The sequence below is a fragment of the Mizuhopecten yessoensis genome, unplaced genomic scaffold, assembly GCF_002113885.1.
Source record: "Mizuhopecten yessoensis strain PY_sf001 unplaced genomic scaffold, ASM211388v2 scaffold716333, whole genome shotgun sequence".
NCBI classification, from domain to species: Eukaryota; Metazoa; Mollusca; class Bivalvia; order Pectinida; family Pectinidae; genus Mizuhopecten; species Mizuhopecten yessoensis.
Genome location: NW_018480064.1, coordinates 34,021 through 52,511, shown reverse-complemented (window position 1 = coordinate 52,511; position 18,491 = coordinate 34,021). Strand labels below are relative to the sequence as shown.

Sequence of the window (18,491 nt, the reverse complement as noted above, 5' to 3'; positions counted from 1 at the left end):
CCAGGAAGCCATCAGCCAAATATGAAGATTCTATACCTTTTAGTTCTTTAGAAGAAGTCGTTTGAAGTTTTTGACATATTTGACCCCTGTGACCTTGAAAACAGGTCAAGGTCATTTTCGTTCCCAAACTTTGTAGGGCTCCTACCAACGAAGCTTTCAGCCAAATATCATGACTCTAGGCCAGTCCGTTCTTCAGAAGAAGTTGTTTAAAGGAAAGGTTGCCGGACGAGGACGGACGGACGGACGGACGGACGGACGGACGGACGGACGACGGACGCTGCGCCACGGCATAAGCTCGCTTGGCACTTCGTGCCAGGTGAGCTAATAAAAACTAAGGGTACCCGATCGATAGCACAACCAGAGAGCTTATCAGATAAACACGCACTCGGGAAGAATGTTCTGATGACCAATCTACCAGGCGAGAATACTGCAAAATAAGAAATAAAGTTAGAAACCCGACATGGAAAATCAGAACAAATTTTGAAAAGAACCTGGCAAAAAATTACCAAAACTATGTGGTGATATAAAAATCTAAACTAAAAGGGTAAGCGACGACCTCTACATCGAATCCACACATAATCAGTCGACCAAAAAAGTGGTTACAGATAATGAAAAAGCAAATGTACTAGCAACATCCTTTCAGAGTGTTTTTAAATAAACCGCAACTAACGGTGAGATTTTAAGAATAGAAATGTTGGTACTTTTGTTACCAATATTAGTTGATAAAGAACAAATAAGTAGACAACTCTAAGGGTTAATTATTGACAAGTCCCAGGGACCTGGTGGTTTACATCCACATTTCCTTAGAGATACTGTAGATTCCATTGCAATTCCGTTTGCACTATTGTACAATATTTTAATCACTTTTGGAGAAATACCAAACGATTGTGAAACAAGAGTACCGCGGGGCGGAACAATATACGCCCGTCGAATGCCATATAGTGTTATATACTTTCTTACATTGAAATAAGATCTGCATCATTCAAAGAGTGGTTAGCCGACATGCTATAAAAATGTAGGAGAAAATCTCCAGATAAAAAAATCAAATACTGAAATGAACAAAGGGCAATAACTTTTGCAAAAATTATCGAACCAAAATTCATTTCAATGAGACACAACAACATATCATGATTATTTAGCCTACTAATTTTCAAAGAGATCTGTAGAAAAATGTAGGAGGAGATTGCCGGACAAACAAAAGTTTACGCCGGACGGACGGACGGACAACGCCATATCATAATACTCCCGTCAAATATGACGGGCGTATACAAAGGCTAAAGTTACTGCTTGTACAAGAAAGGCGATAAATGTGCACCTGAAACTGAAGACCCATCAGCTTTACATCCAGAGTTTGTAAGGCAATGGAGACGATCTTGACGAGACGGTAAGTTGATTATTTGAAGCAAAATGAGTTATTTTCGCCGAAGCAATACGGATTTGTTCCAGGCAGGCAACTACTCTATAACTAATTAAAGTACTGGACGAATGGACAGATACATAAGATCAAGGTTTATCTATAGAATGCATCTATATGGACTTTCAAAAGGTGTTTGATACCGTATCACATAAAAGATTATTAAGTAAAATGTCATCTGAGGTAACCGTATAAAGCTAAGCATATTGACATGTTGGAAAAGGTCAAAAGAAGGGCAACGAAACAAATACTGGGATTTATAGATCTGTCATATCAGGAACGGCTTAAGACTAAATTTACCTACTTTGAGCTTCAGACGTGCAAGAGGTAATATGGTAGAAGCATTAAACATAACGAGTGGAGTATGATCGAAAAGCGTTAGACTTTCTTAAATTGTGGCAGGACTATTCCGAAAGACAAGGAGGCATTCCAAAAAACTCTATCCACAACATTCAAACATTGACATAAGGAAGATTTGTTTATCTCTACGAGTAGTAAAATTATCGAACAGTCTTGCAGAGGATTTGATAGCAGCAACATCAATAAACATTGACCAGGAACTGAAATAAAATTACAAAGGTAAGTTTCTGTCGTAAGATTAGCTCATCAGAGCTAAAGTTTCATGTTACATATATACGACACAAAATAAAGTAGCTTGTATCTTGTACGGTAACTGAACTTTCATATTATAGGTGTATTTGTACATATTTTTGTTTTGAAAACATGTCGTCTGGTGGCCGGTGTTAGGAGTCATACAAATCATGTATCAGAAAATAAACTGAACTTATTTTCCAACCACATTCGGTATGAAGCTATTTCATTGACTCTTTGTAAAGGTCACCTACAGATGACCTTGCTAGTATAATTACAGGGTTACCTCCCCTTAAGAGGTTACCTCCCCTTAAGGGGAGATCTAAGCACAGATGTATTGTAGGTCATCTCTGCCTTATTATCTGATATAAACATTCGCACTGAAATAAAAGACATTTCATGGAACACCATCCTCCATTTTTATATAAATAACTACACTTTACAAAATCATTTACAGTTTTATTTTTACTAAACTTGAATTTAATCCAGCTTACACCATCATCCACAGTCAACAACACACGTTAACAAGTATCATTAACAACACTCTTAAAAAAGTCATCTCAAAATATGATTATAAATGTTCAATTCTTGGTTCTGTCATACAAATGAAAATGAAAGGATACAAATATATGCATTTGCTGAAATGGTACTCTTGAAATCTATTCTTTCCTGACAACTTTTCACTTCAGAGAGAATCTCTACTATTGATTTTTGATGAAAATGAATACATGTATCAGATTGTTTAAAACGGTGGTCAAAGACAAAGGCTTTATGCTACCTATGCTTACATAACTCTCCAATCCAAAAGAGCTCCACAAATGAACTTCAACATGAAGTAATGTGTATTTTATTAATGAGATGTTGACACATTTGAATGTTCAAATGAATGCATGCCTTGATAATACTAAGTGATTATGTTAAGTTATCCCATTTCATTTGGATTCTCAATTTTTTCAGATTGTGAACCAAATATCCCAATGGTTTTCTAACATAATCAGCAAAAATCTACTTATGTTTCAAAAGTACTTTTCTTACTCTAGAACTACATATACAAAACTGTTTGCTTGTAAAACATTGAACCGAAAGTGTAATTATAGTGTAGAGAATTGTGGCCATACTGTTGTGTTTTCATTTTTAATAATGTTCGCAATATCTATTTTTGCAATGAATCCAGTACAGAATGAAGCGAATTTTAATGTTTATTAAGAAAAGTGGTTGACCAACCTTCAATTGACAGTATTGTATAAAGGAAAAAGAACAATGCTACAAATGCAAGTTCCTTGTTATAAATGTTGTTAACATTAAATGTTAAAGAAGCAAATATTACATACTGTACTACAGGACTGTGTCTATTCAAGAGTTAATATAAACACAGCTGAACACACTCATTTAAATGTCTGTGCTACAGGATAAGACCTTGACATCAGAGATATGACCTGGGGTCAAAGGTTGCAGTACACCCTTGGGTCGTTGGTAAAAATGCTGTGGAGTATAGCAAGACCAAGCCAAAGGGCTGATGGCCCAGATACCCACTTTAGATATCCATTCCATACTTCATGGCTTTGAATTTTGATTTTCAAGGCATCTCATCATAATACATTTTACTTTTTCATCCTCCACACAAAATGCTTTTTCAAAACACTTAATTTTCCTCGCCTGCTTTGGACAGTATAATAGTCTGGCCTTTACACAATATTCCTATTTATCCTTTCAGTCTGTCATAAAAAATTAAACAATTCGTCCTTCAGAAAGTTTTCACAACTTTTGGACAGTTCAATAATTTGTTTATCAGGACCTCCATAGAAAGTTTTAACTTTCCTATGACAGTATCATAATTGTCTTTCAGAGCCTCCACAGGACGTTCCACTGCCTATGGACATTATAATAATTTATCCCTCAGGGCCTCCATAGAAAATTCTCACTGCCTTTGTGACGTTATGATAATGCATCTTTCAGGGCCTCAGCAAACCTATGGACAATATCCTAATTTGTTCTATAGGCCCTTCTTTAGGCTCTAAATAACATAATAATTAGTTATTCATGGCCTCCATTGAAAGTCTTCACTTGCCTTGGGGCTGTCTTAGGACTGCAAGGAATGTTCACACTTTGGGCAATATTAAAAACATTGCTTTTAGGCCCTTCACAAGTTCTCACATTCCTTTTTGGCAACATCAGGCCCTCTGTAGAAATCCCTCATTTGCTTTTAGGGGTCAAACAGTTACCATCAGGATACCTGTTGCGGAACAGTTTGACAACATCTGGATCCTTCAGTCTCACACCCTCCACCTGGTTACCTAGTGTTATCCTGTAACAAAAGACAATTCACTTATATGGACAAGGGGAAATGAAACAAGTTAGGTCTTTAATAGTTTGTACATGTATTAATAATTCCTAGTTAATAAGACCACCATAATGAACTGTTAGTATTCACCAATCATCATATCCTTAAACATAAACATGTATGTTATCTTACACATTATAATGGTGTTTTGTGTTGCAGTTAAGGTTATATTGTACCTAACAAAACTATACCTGTGATTTGGTTTAGAGTTAAGCTACCTTACAAAATTATACATGTGATATGTGTTAGAATTTAGGTTATATGCTACCTACAGAATTATGCATGTGATTTGTGTATATGTTAAGGTCATATGCTATCTCACATAACACATGTATAGAAATAAGCATACATGATATACCTAACACATTAAGTGTGGGATCTAAATTACTTCTCTTGAAACAAGGTATTTCTCACCTGTTTCTTTATGATGTCAACAAAATATATTTGAAGCTGAACTTCTAATAACAGCTAATCAAGAGGCTATCGTGGTCATATTGGATTTTGTCATTTTTCAAACAAACTTCAAATGTTGAATTTGAAAGCCCTTCATTCCAGGCCAAATATATTACTCTACTCTAGGCTACTCTAGACAAAGCATTTATTTCAAAGAGTTGATAACTTCTCTCAACACATTTGACCCCTGTGACCTTGAATGTTGGTTAGTCATTTACAACAAAAAATACAGCCCTTTATTCATGCAAGCTTCAGGCAAACACAATTACTCTATGTTTCATTGCTTATAAGAAGCAGTCATGTAATTTTTACTGTCATTGTGACCTTGAATTTGGGTCAAGCAAACTGTGGATAATGAAATGTGATAAAAACCTTTTATAAATATACAAAATGAAGGAAGCTGGAGAATGTGAGATTGGAAGAGGCTATGAATTCATAAGAACGCCCTTCCTCCTATTACAACTATCATGATAAAAAGGTCACCGCTACTGAAGGGAATATAGCTCACCAGTTTGGCTGCACGTTATGTGGCCGTCCAAACAGTTCCACTTTCCTGGTTCCTGGAGACAGTCTCTCAATGATGCCATATATCTCATCCGGTTTGTGGCTGGTGGCACGCACCTATAGATTAAACAAAGGGCACTAACTCACAGTATATCCCTTCGTTTTTGTGAATGTTAATTTTGTACGTTTAATATTTAAGTACACTTGTCAGATTACAGGCACACTCCTATATATTTTATAAATGAAAACTTTGAAGATCAAACATTATCTTTTATCATATATATACTTTATCATATACGGAAAACCTCCGGTCAGTTGGAATCGGCGGATAGTTCGAACACATATTTTTTTTTATATATACTTTTTTTTCGCATAATAAATATACCTTTCCATTACATTGCATTCAATATTTTCACTTATTGCCTTAAATTTGTTCATACATTAATTGAGATTTAATTCCTAACCAATCACCTTATAGTGAAAAATTACATTCAATTGAACTCTGCCATGAAGGTAACACATGCTTCATATCAAACAGGGTCACTTACATTATAAATAGGCAATACCACATATGTATTCATCTGATGTCTCAGACTACATGAGGACATTGTGCATATGGATACATTTCAGAAGGGCTTTTAGCTCAGTAATAGTCAAGACCAGTTGTAGACAGAAGATAAACAGGTGTGGTATTGCTTTAATCACATACCTAAAACTGTTCCTATTTGCATATTATACTTTCTTCAAATCATTTCTCATCAGTACCATGTATTAATGCTCAATTTGCTTCCTGAAAATTTAAACGTTTAAAACAACGGTGGACAAAACTACACCAAAGATGGGATAATGATGCTATCTTACTGTAGTATAAAATGGCACTAAAATGGAAACCATCATTGTTTTAATTAATTGATTTGGTCAGTATATAACAATCGATGAATTCCAGCCATATAGGAGTTCAGGCCGATGGGGTAATACAACATCTTGTATAACCACAGTGGGAAATACAGGACCTTGTATTACATAGCCTGAAAACTGTCTGTATCACTGTAGTAAGATTCACAAGATATGTACTTAAGACGTGCCAGATTTTGGCAGTGGAGGAATGCTAGAGTACCTGGAGAAAAGCCACTTGCCCCATGTAGGCCTCAAACCTAAAACCCAGTGGCAGAGGGTAGGTGATCTTGACTGTCAGACACCTTAACCACTTTGCCTCCGTGGCCCTCCACCCAAGTGGGGAACGTGTTATATTGCACATGTAAACATTCAAACAGCTGTTTTCTGTGGATAATTACCTCGGCCACAATGACATCACAATCCAGTCCTCTGTTAGCTCCCTGGGGGTTTCCCTTTACACCCACCTGTGATTAATAAATGTATATATACATGTATAGTTAAAACTGAACAGGCAAACCAGATAGAGTAGGACATTCCAGCCAATACATTAGGACCTGTCTTTAAAGACCACCTCTAGCCAATATATTCAGACTTGTCTGAGACCACATATTCAGCCAATACAGCAGAGAAGTCTTTAAGAGACATCATCTTCTGTCAAGGTTGTAGGACATGCCATTCTGTGTTTCCGGCTGGGTCATAATTGGAATGAAACATGTGTGTACCAAACTAAGACAAGGGGTTTGAAGGTCTTTGCCGTTTGTTGGCTAGTTCCTAACAAAATATAAATAATTACAATACAACTAAAGTAGGCATTTTAGTGACAGAAGGACAAGACTGACAAAGTTGGAATCCCAGTTTACTGACAGGCTAGGTTTAACACCTTTCAGGACAACTTGTGTCAAAGCTGACATTTTGGATGTGCAAAAGGAGTGATGACATATTGGAATCACTGATGGCAAACTTCAGAAAGTTTTACTATTTTCACATTAACTTTATGACATAAGATTGAAATAAATAACAACTTCTATTTTCTCAACCATTAGTTTTTCTTCTTGATGAACCTTGATATGCCCTTGATGGATTGCTAGTGTGCCCTAGTTAATTTCAATTATTAAGGAAAAAATACATTAGGTTACCACATCAGTACAATTAAACATAATGGCTCCCAACTTCAGTTTGATTCTATAAATGATTTGCATTGTGTAACTTTCTTTACTCATAGCTATAGGCTGGTCTGTTAAATAAGGAGATTTCTTTTTTAAAGGCCTAATATAAGTTGCCATAATGTATCCAGTTTTTTAAACTGAATAATCATCAACATTTTGCTTTGTTATGAAAATTATGCGTAAACATGGGCCCATATTTTTTCATAAAACCAAATCACATTTTTTTTTACCAGAATAATGTTTCGAACAACAATTTTGCTTGGAATCTATCGACCCAAATATGTGACAGTCACAATAGTCATACGTTGAAATGACTTCAATATGATAGCCTGGCTGACTTTAACTATCCTCTAGTTATATAACATACAGTGTGACCTTGACCTAGTGTTCTACTGACCAGACAGTGCTCCTTGCCATGGTTAAGCCAGTGACCAGTACGTCCAGTCCGGATGATCCTCTGTAGCTGGTTTGTTTTCACCCAGATCACCTCATCAACACGTTTGTACCTGTGGAAATGTAACTGTAGGTTAAGACTATATACTACCTAACCATGATATGTATCTCCATTCTAAAAGAGTTCAACATAAAGAAATCTGTAACATGTTTTCATGGAGATTGATAATAAATTAATTAATAATTCTTTTGAAAATTATGATTTAAATTCAACCATTGACTACAATCTGAATTAGGTATTCATTAAAAGATTTGAGGGAGAAACCTCTTAACACAATCCCAGGTATACTGGTAGTTTAAAGGAGCTGATTCCCCTAAGTATAGGTTTGTGTAGGCAAAAATTACTTGAGACCACAGGGTCACTTTGTAAGATATGTGATATACTTTAGAATTCTATTTCTTTACTTGTGGTTTTATTTTTATTTAGAAAAAAGACAATATTCCAACAGGCTTGATAAGTTCTACACTATCCAAATTCATAACTGATAATTTCCAAGATGGCAACTATCTTCATGTTTCATTATTTTAATAATTTGGTTTAATATGTATTTTTTTTTTTTAAATAAATGGGCTTCCCAATTATTAAAGAGTAGAAATTTCTGCATTAATTTGTGAGGAATGAAGATTGTGAATAGAAAGATTTCCATGAAATTTATCCAAGGAAAAATCACTAATAAGTAGCAGTTCTTGTAGGTCAGCAATGACTATTCTACTTTAATTTAAATCAGTTGGAATTTCTACTTTTCATACTGAAATAAAGATGAAGTTATGGTACTCACCCCCACAAGTCAAGGCATTCCCGACCCAGCTCCATGGCCCTGTGAACAAGGGAAATAGAATTTTAACTACTACCTGTGGAATAAAATATTCCAAGCCTGGGCGAAGTGAGTTGTTCAAATTTCGAACATTTTCCTCATCAACTTGTTAAACTTAACATACCAGTATCTATATAGAGATTCGGGTCAAAAAATCAGATTTTACAAGATGAAAATACTGAATGGAGAACCCAGATATGGGTATCAATCTACATCAAGTAGCGTAGACCAACCCTCAACTCAAAGTCTGGACAAGGGTAGCTACTGCCAACTAGATTACATTCAACGGAACAACCTACTGGCCATATATCACGAATCAAGGCCTCAGGATTCTGTAGAAGTTGGTTTAAGGGAAAGTTGATGAAAAATGGCTGTCAGACACCACAACATCACATACTACCCGTCAAGTTAGCTAAAAACAATTTGTGAATTTTAACATTAATTTCCACTTCTCCATTTGGATGAAAACATGACAAACCTTCCAGTGACCCAAAGGAAGATGAATCCATCATCCTGGAGACCTGGAACATCTAGCTTTCTCATCTCATCATCCGACATGGTCCCGTATGGCAGCTCCATGTGGATATCCCAGGGAGGGTCAGCCATCACTACAGCACACTTCCCCAGAACGGTCATGTCAAAGAAACGCAGATCACACTGCACCCACTGTGGATAATAACAAAATACTGATACAACCTTATTGCATGGCTAAATTTAAGTTTGTATGGAATCAGCCAATGGAAGCTATGATGGGGAAACGAGAAGATAAACAGGGAGTGAGAAGATGGAGAGGTAGAGGAATGTTGGGAGGAGAAAAGTAGACAATAGGAGAGAGAAGAAAGGCAATGGTCAAGGAGAGAAAGAATAAGTAAAGACAAGAAAGACTGACTAGTGATGGTCAGAGGAGATTATTGGTTTGACTACGCATTTCTTAAGAAACGGATGAGGGGAAGAATGAACTAACCTGAGGTGGATAAAGCACATCTCCAGAGTCCAGTCCCTTCTTGGCCATGGCTAGTGCGTCTTTCTTTAGGGCATCAGTAGTACTGACCGCTGGGTAATCAATCTCATAGTGGACGTACTGAAGTACCAATATAAAGCAAATTATAGAATTGGCTACACCAACTTCCTACTTAAGTATTGCATACAGCTTTGATTTAATGAGGTGGGGTTTTGACGATGATGTGAAAGAAAACAAGCTACTGCAATCCAGGAATAAGTGCGAACAACACTGCAAATCTCTTCCAAACGTCGGAATTTATTGCAGTAAATTCCAACGTTTGGAAGAGATTTGCCGTGTTGTTTGCACTTATTCCTGGATTTTTACTCACTACTAGTGTAAACCGTTGTGGTATCCACATTACTATCAACCAAGAAATTGAAGAAATTCCAGTTATCTAGGACGTTACATACAGCATTATATAACTCTGTATACATTACTATGTAACTCTGTATACAGCATTATCATAGCTATAGGCTGGTATTAGATAACCCTGTATACAGCATTATATAACTCTGTATAAAGCATTATATAACTCTGGATACAGTATTATATATCTCTGTATACAGTATTATGTAACTATGTCTACAGTATTATATAACTATGTATACAGTATTATATAACTCTGTATACAGTATTATATAACTTTGCATACAGTATTATATAACTCTGTATACAGCATTATATAACTCTGTATACAGTATTATATAACTCTGTATAAAGCATTATATAACTCTGTATACAGTATTATATATCTCTGTATACAGTATTATGTAACTATGTCTACAGTATTATATAACTATGTATACAGAATTATATAACTCTGTATACAGTATTATATAACTATGTATACAGCATTATATAACTCTGTATACAGCATTATATATCTCTGTATATAGTATTATGTAACTATGTCTACAGTATTATATAACTCTGTATACAGTATTATATAACTCTGTATACAGCATTATATAACTCTGTATACAATTTTATATGTCTCTGTATATAGTATTATGTAACTCTGTATACAGTAGTATATAACTCTGTATACAGCATTATATAACTCTGTATACAGTATAATATGACTCTGTATACAGGATTATATGACTCTGTATACAGCATTAGATAACCCTGTATACAGCATTATATAACTCTGTATACAGTATTATATAACTATGTATACAGTATTATATAACTCTGTATACAGTTTTATATAACTCTGCATACAGTATTATATAAGTCTGTATACAGTATTATATAACACTGTATACAGCATTATATAACTCTGTATACAGTATTATATATCTCTGTATACAGTATTATATAACTATGTATACAGTTTTATATAACTATGTATACAGTATTATATAACTCTGTATACAGTATTATATAACTTTGCATACAGTATTATATAACTCTGTATACAGCATTATATAACTCTGTATACAGTATTATATATCTCTGTATATAGTATTATGTAACTATGTATACAGTATTATATAGCTCTGGATACAGCATTATATAACTCTGTATACAGTATTCTATACCTCTGTATACAGTAGTTTATAACTCTGTATACAGTATTATATAACTATGTATACAGTATTATATAACTCTGTATATAGTATTATATAACTCTGCATACAGTACTATGTAACTCTGTATACAGCATTATATAACTCTGTATACAGCATTATATAACTCTGTATACAGGATTATATGACTCTGTATACAGTATTATATGACTCTGTATACAGCATTAGATAACCCTGTATACAGCATTATATAACTCTGTATACAGTATTATATAACTCTGCATACAGTATTATAAAACTCTGTATACAGTATTATATAACTCTGTATACAGCATTATATAACCCTGTATACAGCATTATATAACTCTGTATACAGTATTATATAACTCTGTATACAGCATTATATAACCCTGTATACAGTATTATATATCTCTGTATATAGTATTATATAACTCTGTATACAGTATTCTATACCTCTGTATACAGTAGTATATAACTATGTATACAGTATTATATAACTATGTATACAGCATTATATAATTCTGTATACAGTATTATATAACTTTGTCTGCTGGATAACCAACCTACTTGGTAGTGAAGTGTATGCAAAACCACTCTAAGAAACAAGTATTTATAACCTTGTCTACAGTAATCCAACTTATTGAAGCTATTAGTTAAGACTGACATAATAATGACATACAGTTACTATACAGTTGGTTAATTAATATTCACAGAATCATTGATAGATATGAGTTTAACTCCCTTTGTTCACAGAAACTTGTGTGTTGGACCTCAAACCAAGTCCTAATTGAAAACATGTACTGGCAACGTTTGATACTGAGGGACATTACCAAAGTAGGACAGATGTATGGGTGGACAGGCCCAAATTAATACTCACACTTTAGTGTAGAACAGTCACAAACACAAAACGCCCTAAATTGTTTAAATCTTGAAACATTATATCAATATCTTACCTTACAAGTATCCATGTGAAAACAGGTGTTCAGAAAGGAACAATCACCCAAAGACTCTACAAAATTATGATCACAAATCGTTTAAATTACATATTTAAGGAAAGATATCTATCAAGCTTTATGACTTCAACCAATCACATTTACACTAGATTGCATGACTTAAAAATCTCAACAAGTACACAAGGGCAAATAACTTTGAAATTTCAGCCAATCATAGTGCAGTATCTCATTATTTCATTGGACAAAATATGACACTGGTCACCTCACAACATGTAGGTTTAAGTGGTAAATGATAATTACCATCTGTGTGTTTGTGGATGATTTTCCTGAAGTGTAACTTCCGACACTGTTCCTTGGTCTCGCCAACTTTCTTACACTCCTCCCGAGTACCGTACTGACAAAACTCCTTCAACTGGGCACCTATTCAGCAAGAAATATACATTTATTTCTCTCTGTAAGTACACGTATACCGGGGGGTATATCTAAGATCAAACAATTGAATTTTAATCACATATGTGATAAATAACTTATCTTTAAGGAAGAGAGTTCAACCCTTTTTTTACTGTATATAGATATTGAAAATTACTTTATTTATACAATGACAATTAAAGGTTGCATGTCTTTTTAAGAATTTAGAACCATCTAAATCCACACCAAGTAATGGTGCAGAAAAGTAAACTCCCAAATGCCATCACCTGTAGCCCAGTGGATAAGCTCTTTATCTGAAGGTGGTGGGCTAACAATAAACAATACCAGTATGTGTACTTACCTCCTTGAGATTTAAACCTCTTCACTAAACTTTGTTCCTGAAAATAGATTTATAATTTTTTAATCAGTCTTGTATGATCTGAGAAAAAAGGAATAATGAATAAAGTATATGGCATCGTATAAGGAGGTTCAGTTCTTGATGGACACATCTCCTTATATAACTGTGACTTCCATCTACATGCACCTGAAGTCAGAGGATTTTAATTTTACACAGTACCTTGGCAGTAGGCTTTGTGAGCAAATCTAGGATTTCCTCGTTTAACTTCTTGTTTTCTTTCTCTTTTGCGGACTGCATCGACAGTAGACTCTGTGGATAAGAAACAATACTATCTATATTGACTGTAATTTGTAATCTGTTGCTGAAGGACCAGTGTTTTTTGAACATTTGTTCTTGTGCTGCCTTTGCAGTAATAGGTAAATGTATGCCAACACACTAATTTTGAAGTGTCCATTAACCAAACCCAAACTCAACTCTTATTCACTTGCTCAGTGCAAGGTTGCTAGTAGAAAACAATTAGATACAATTGATTGATATAAAAATATTTCTAAAATCAAAGCATTAAAAAGATTGAGGTAAATTTGTACCAACATGACATTCTTTAAGACTAAATACGGAGCAGAATATAGACTAGCAGCTGACGACAACTACATGTCGATCTAGGCTTACTTGATCACGTACGATCGTAGAGCACCGCCGGAATTTAGCAATTGATTTAGCTGCATATTTCAATGAAATAACAAATAGAAAGCAATTATTTCACGGTTAATAAAGAAAAAGATGTGTCAGTTACAAATATTTTTACTAAACGATTTTCTTTGTAAACTTGGACATTTAAATATGGTCACTTCCGGGTTTTAACATCTGAAATGTTCAGAAAAACATGTTTTCTCTTTATGTCATGCTCCAGATAAGATCATGTTTTCTGTTGACAAATGAGAAGTGATATTTAGCAAAATCTACTGTATTGAAATTTTCTGTGATTGGCACAGTTATCCAGAAGAAGGAAAACAGCTAGCACAAAAAAAAAGAACAGCAACTTAATACAATGGTTCTCTTTTTTCAAAGACAAAGCAAAAATTGCAGGTTGAAAATCATTTTTAGAAGTAGACTTTTTAGGTACTTGCTTTCAAATTTGCAAGTTGATTGATAATTATGTAAAATTTGACCTGTGATCTACCTCAATGCTAGTGTCCTCCTTCGCTTCCTTGTGTCTGGCATGTTTAGACGCTGGCTCTAGGCCTTCATCTGCATCACTGGAAAAGTCATCAGACAGAGAGACATATCAAAACAGCACACCATACAACTCTTCAATACAGCTGATGTTAATTTGTGATTTAATAACTTACAAAAATCTTTGATTAAGCAGAAAGTATTTCATGGCCTAAGTAAGTACCGTCTTACCAATATGTAATATTCTTGTTGTTAAGTGCAATATGACTTGTATGGGTTATGATATGAACTGTAATCATATTGGTCTTTACCAGTATATAGGGTTTTGAAAGCATTACAGGTCTGTGTATAATCCTTGTTTAACTTGTGTCTGACACATGTAGTTGATAGATATTGGAATCTGTAATGAACTCTCCTCAGGAATCTTAAGGGATAATCTGTACCTACCTGTCTCTGGCTCGCTTCCTGGTCCGGACTACTTCCCCTTTTACTGCAGACAACTGGAATTCAGAGTCACAAACATACAATATTTCGATAGTATGCATGAATGTATTTTATGTTTATTGGGGAGCTTAGTCTATCAAAATAAGAAAGGCTATTTTTTGGGCAAAAATGAATAATAATGGTGATAAGAAAATATCATATTATAAACTATATTATTTAATATTATTTTCTATGGAAAGTGATTCATCATGGGTAAAACTTTCAAAGAATAAACTATTTTTGATGAATGTGGACTATCTTATGTATGGCACAACCCAATAAATTCTGTTTTATGTGATTTCGGGTGCCTCGGTAGCCGTGATCGCTAACACGTTAGTTGTTATCCCTTCAATGGCACGGTGGTTTCCCCCCCGTGTTCCCTTAGCGGCGTTGTAATAAAAGCGCTACAGAGCTTATGTTTGTTATTGACAATGGACATGATGTTAAATAAAGATTATTCATATATATTTAATATTGGTAAATTTAGACACTAGCAGTGCTCAGTTAAGGCAGACTATAATAAGTACAAATTACCTTGGGGATATCCAGTGTGTTTACCAGAAGTCTACTTTTGTCAGATCCAATCTGATCTATGGATGTGACGCTGTAAAATAATAAGGAATTGGTGAGGACAGAGGGTACAATTGTTTGAAAAGAAAACTTCTGGTCATGAAAGGGAGCCAGGACCTTCTTGTTTCTCTGTAAGTCAGCCACCGAGTATGTACATGTATCAGTCTTTTGTTATACCTGTACAACATACTGCGCAAAACATTTTTCAGTTTTTTTTTGTGTGTGACATTGATCGGAACAATAACAACAATAATAAAATGAAAAGAAGCATTTCTAATTAACTCTACAAATATTTTTTTTATCGCAAAATATGTAACACATGTTACTCAAAGTGTTTTTTATTGAATTTGTACGGATAAAAGTGATTATCTACAAGCTAAAAGCACCCAAGACACAAAGTTCTATACATATAGAGCGGGAAATTGAACAAAATATACACAATGGCTTTATAATTAATTTATTTTACATTCTACAATCACTTCGATCCGGGTGAGAGTTATCTTCCTTGAAAAAAATCGGAACTTTTTGCAAAGGGGTGACATTTACACAATGACAGTTTTCTCTGTTTACATATAACAAAAATGATGGAAATAAATAAAAAATATGATATCAAAATTATCAATTTATTGTTCTTTAATGGAACCAAATTACCCTCAGTCATGTACACTTTGGACACATTCCACAGTCCGCTAACTCACGGTATATTTATAATTACATGTCAGGGACATATGTGACCAGAGGCTATCGCATGGTATGCCGTTCTCACGTGCACTCACACATGCATTTCATAGGTATCTTGATATTTTACAAAACATTATTTTCACAGAGTAAGTAGACTACATTTGTAAACACGATTTAATCGACAGAGCGAAACTCCCTCAACAGCGAAAATCGTAACGACCTCGAGCTTATGAACTCGTGTTGCACATGTGAGGTTGGTACGTCCGCATTCCATGCGTTTCCTATATGACCTTCTTGAGGTCGTTTGGTCTCATGTCACTGTCTTCCCGTGAGTCTATTTATGTCTATGAATTGGAAAGCTTTATTCCTGAAGTACGTCTGATTATACATTTCCCGGTAAAATCTCGATATCGGGTGTTGACATGTCATCGGCACGCACGTGTACTATTGTTTATCAGGGGCCTGTTCGTTTAGTCTGAGCAACCGGTTTGACCGTTTATAAATGTATCAATTTCGGGTATAAATCCTAGCGGACATGCAAATGTGTATGCAGGCCTTACAAGGCTTTCTCAGGGCTCGCCTGCAAGCAGCATCAGATTACTAGGTCCGACCTTATTTAATAAACGAACAACAGTTGTCCGATCGGTTGACCGGTTAAACGAAAACGGCCCAGGTGTTACTATAATGTGCACTACGATATTGAATGCCCGATACACAATACGGAAATGACGACACGGTGTACATGCACATTTCGATCAAGATAATTGAGAACGAGCTGTACTTTTTCCGGAAGTACGTCACGAAAATGGACGCTGATGACGATGTGTGGAGCCACCTTAAAAAGGTGACTGACAAATACATATCATTTTCTTTATCTTTACTTTCTATTCACAATCCAAAATGAAAAACAGATATTGTAAGAATTTTGCAGTAAAATCATATAACCTGATCATGTGTTGTAAAGCAAACTTCCTAAGCACATCTTCAATAATGGCTAACTGGACATCCCTGCCCATCATACGGGAAACTTGGTCAGCAATGACTGCTGAATTACAGGGAATATCCAAGCTTATGTCACAAAGCATCATGCGGACACGCTTCTCTGTCTCAGGATCAGCTTTCTGGGCTGTTTCGCTTTCCTTAGTGGGATCAGGTTTCAATGACAATTGGACAGGAGAACTTTCTTGAGCTTTAGCACTACTAGACTGGCCAGCAATCAGGGATGCCTTTGTTTCAGGCTTTGATGCAGCTGTAATAGATGAAAATGCTGTCAAAAACAATTATAGGTTAGAACACTTGTCCACTTTCCCATCTTTTCATTAAAAGTTATTATATTACAGTCATATCCAATGTTGATATCCAGTATTTTTAAAGGCTAAGACTTTCAATTGTATTTTAAAAAGCAGCTGATATGCCTTCCCTCTAGACAACAACTGTAAACCGGTTGGTTAATTTTATTCCTTGAAAGCCATAAAATGTCAATATCCATAGTTCACAATACCCAAAATATACCCTTAACCACTAAACAATATATAATGTTACAGCTAATTCATAGCATCATATTGTCACAAAATAACCACTTCCTTTTCTTATGTTTTACTCAGTTATTAAGGGTATTTACCAAAAAAGATTGTGTTACTCGGGACGAGTTCAAAAAAATAAAATTATACTAAATACTTATTAGACCAAGTGATCAAAAAGAGTATCGATAAATTATACACTTTTATAATCAGCACAATTATCCATTTGGTATATGTTTACATTAACTGAAATACTCTACCTACTGTAGGTCTACAGAATATCATCTGTTCACTTCTATCTGGATTGCATTATGGATTATGCATATTATAACATAATTTCTTCAACAATTTATACCTTATGGGTTTCCTCATGTAGAATTATTGGTGATATTTTGCATGCGATTGTGTTTTTCTTCCCAGAGCTAAAATAAAACCTAATAAATGACACCAAACATGCCAGACAATGAAATAGACCCTTCCGGGTAGTCTCCCCTTTTCAGCAGTGCGACGTTTGTGTATGTTACTACCAATTTGATAAACAATTATATTGAGAATACCTCACACGTGTTGTTACCACATATAAGAATAAATTCAACTTATGTGTTGGTCTAATACATCTTAAAGACTGTATGTATGAACCTGGCATTGATGTTGAGGTAGCCGGTTGCAAGGTCGGCGAAGTAATGCTTGTGATTTCCGCTTCTAAACCTTCACGCTGTTTTCTTCTGGCTGCCATTTTCGCACGGAGGTTGCCATGTCGACTTTTGGCAGCCTGGATATCGTTCGATGGGTCCGACATGTTGTTTTTATCATGAGACAACGCTACTCTTGCGTACTGCAATGTAGCGGCTGTAACTCCTTGTTCAATTTTCCACCGGAAGTTGAAAATTGTTTACTAATTACCGACAGGTACAATAGAGACCTACAAAGAACGCCAAATATAAAATCGTCCTATTTTTGGACACATTTTGGTAAAATAGTGTGTTCCAACAAAAGTTGGTTCATTGTATTATTAGTATAGCAGAAGTTGCCGATATATATTTTTTAAGTTTGTGTACATGTAGAAGAAGATCGACCAATGCCCATCAGAAAAAGCGTCAGGTGATCCCACTAGACAGAAAAAAACACTTACAAAAATAAAGCGTAAACAACGGC

The 18,491-nt window shown here is 35.0% G+C and overlaps 1 protein-coding gene across 1 annotated transcript; it reads right to left on the bottom strand.

Moving 5' to 3' along the window:
* Positions 1-2,451: 2,451 nt before the first annotated feature.
* Positions 2,452-18,245, bottom strand: LOC110443235 (N6-adenosine-methyltransferase subunit METTL3-like). Its single transcript, XM_021487322.1, has 16 exons — positions 17,976-18,245; positions 16,762-17,065; positions 15,100-15,169; positions 14,530-14,582; positions 14,090-14,165; positions 13,129-13,218; positions 12,913-12,949; positions 12,444-12,563; positions 12,144-12,199; positions 9,599-9,715; positions 9,113-9,300; positions 8,599-8,637; positions 7,764-7,872; positions 6,599-6,664; positions 5,308-5,420; positions 2,452-4,310 (listed from the first exon to the last, which is right to left on the bottom strand). The coding sequence occupies exons 1-16, from the start codon at positions 18,133-18,135 to the stop codon at positions 4,199-4,201; spliced, it is 1,710 nt and encodes a 569-aa protein (XP_021342997.1). The 5' UTR covers positions 18,136-18,245; the 3' UTR covers positions 2,452-4,198.
* Positions 18,246-18,491: the final 246 nt, after the last annotated feature.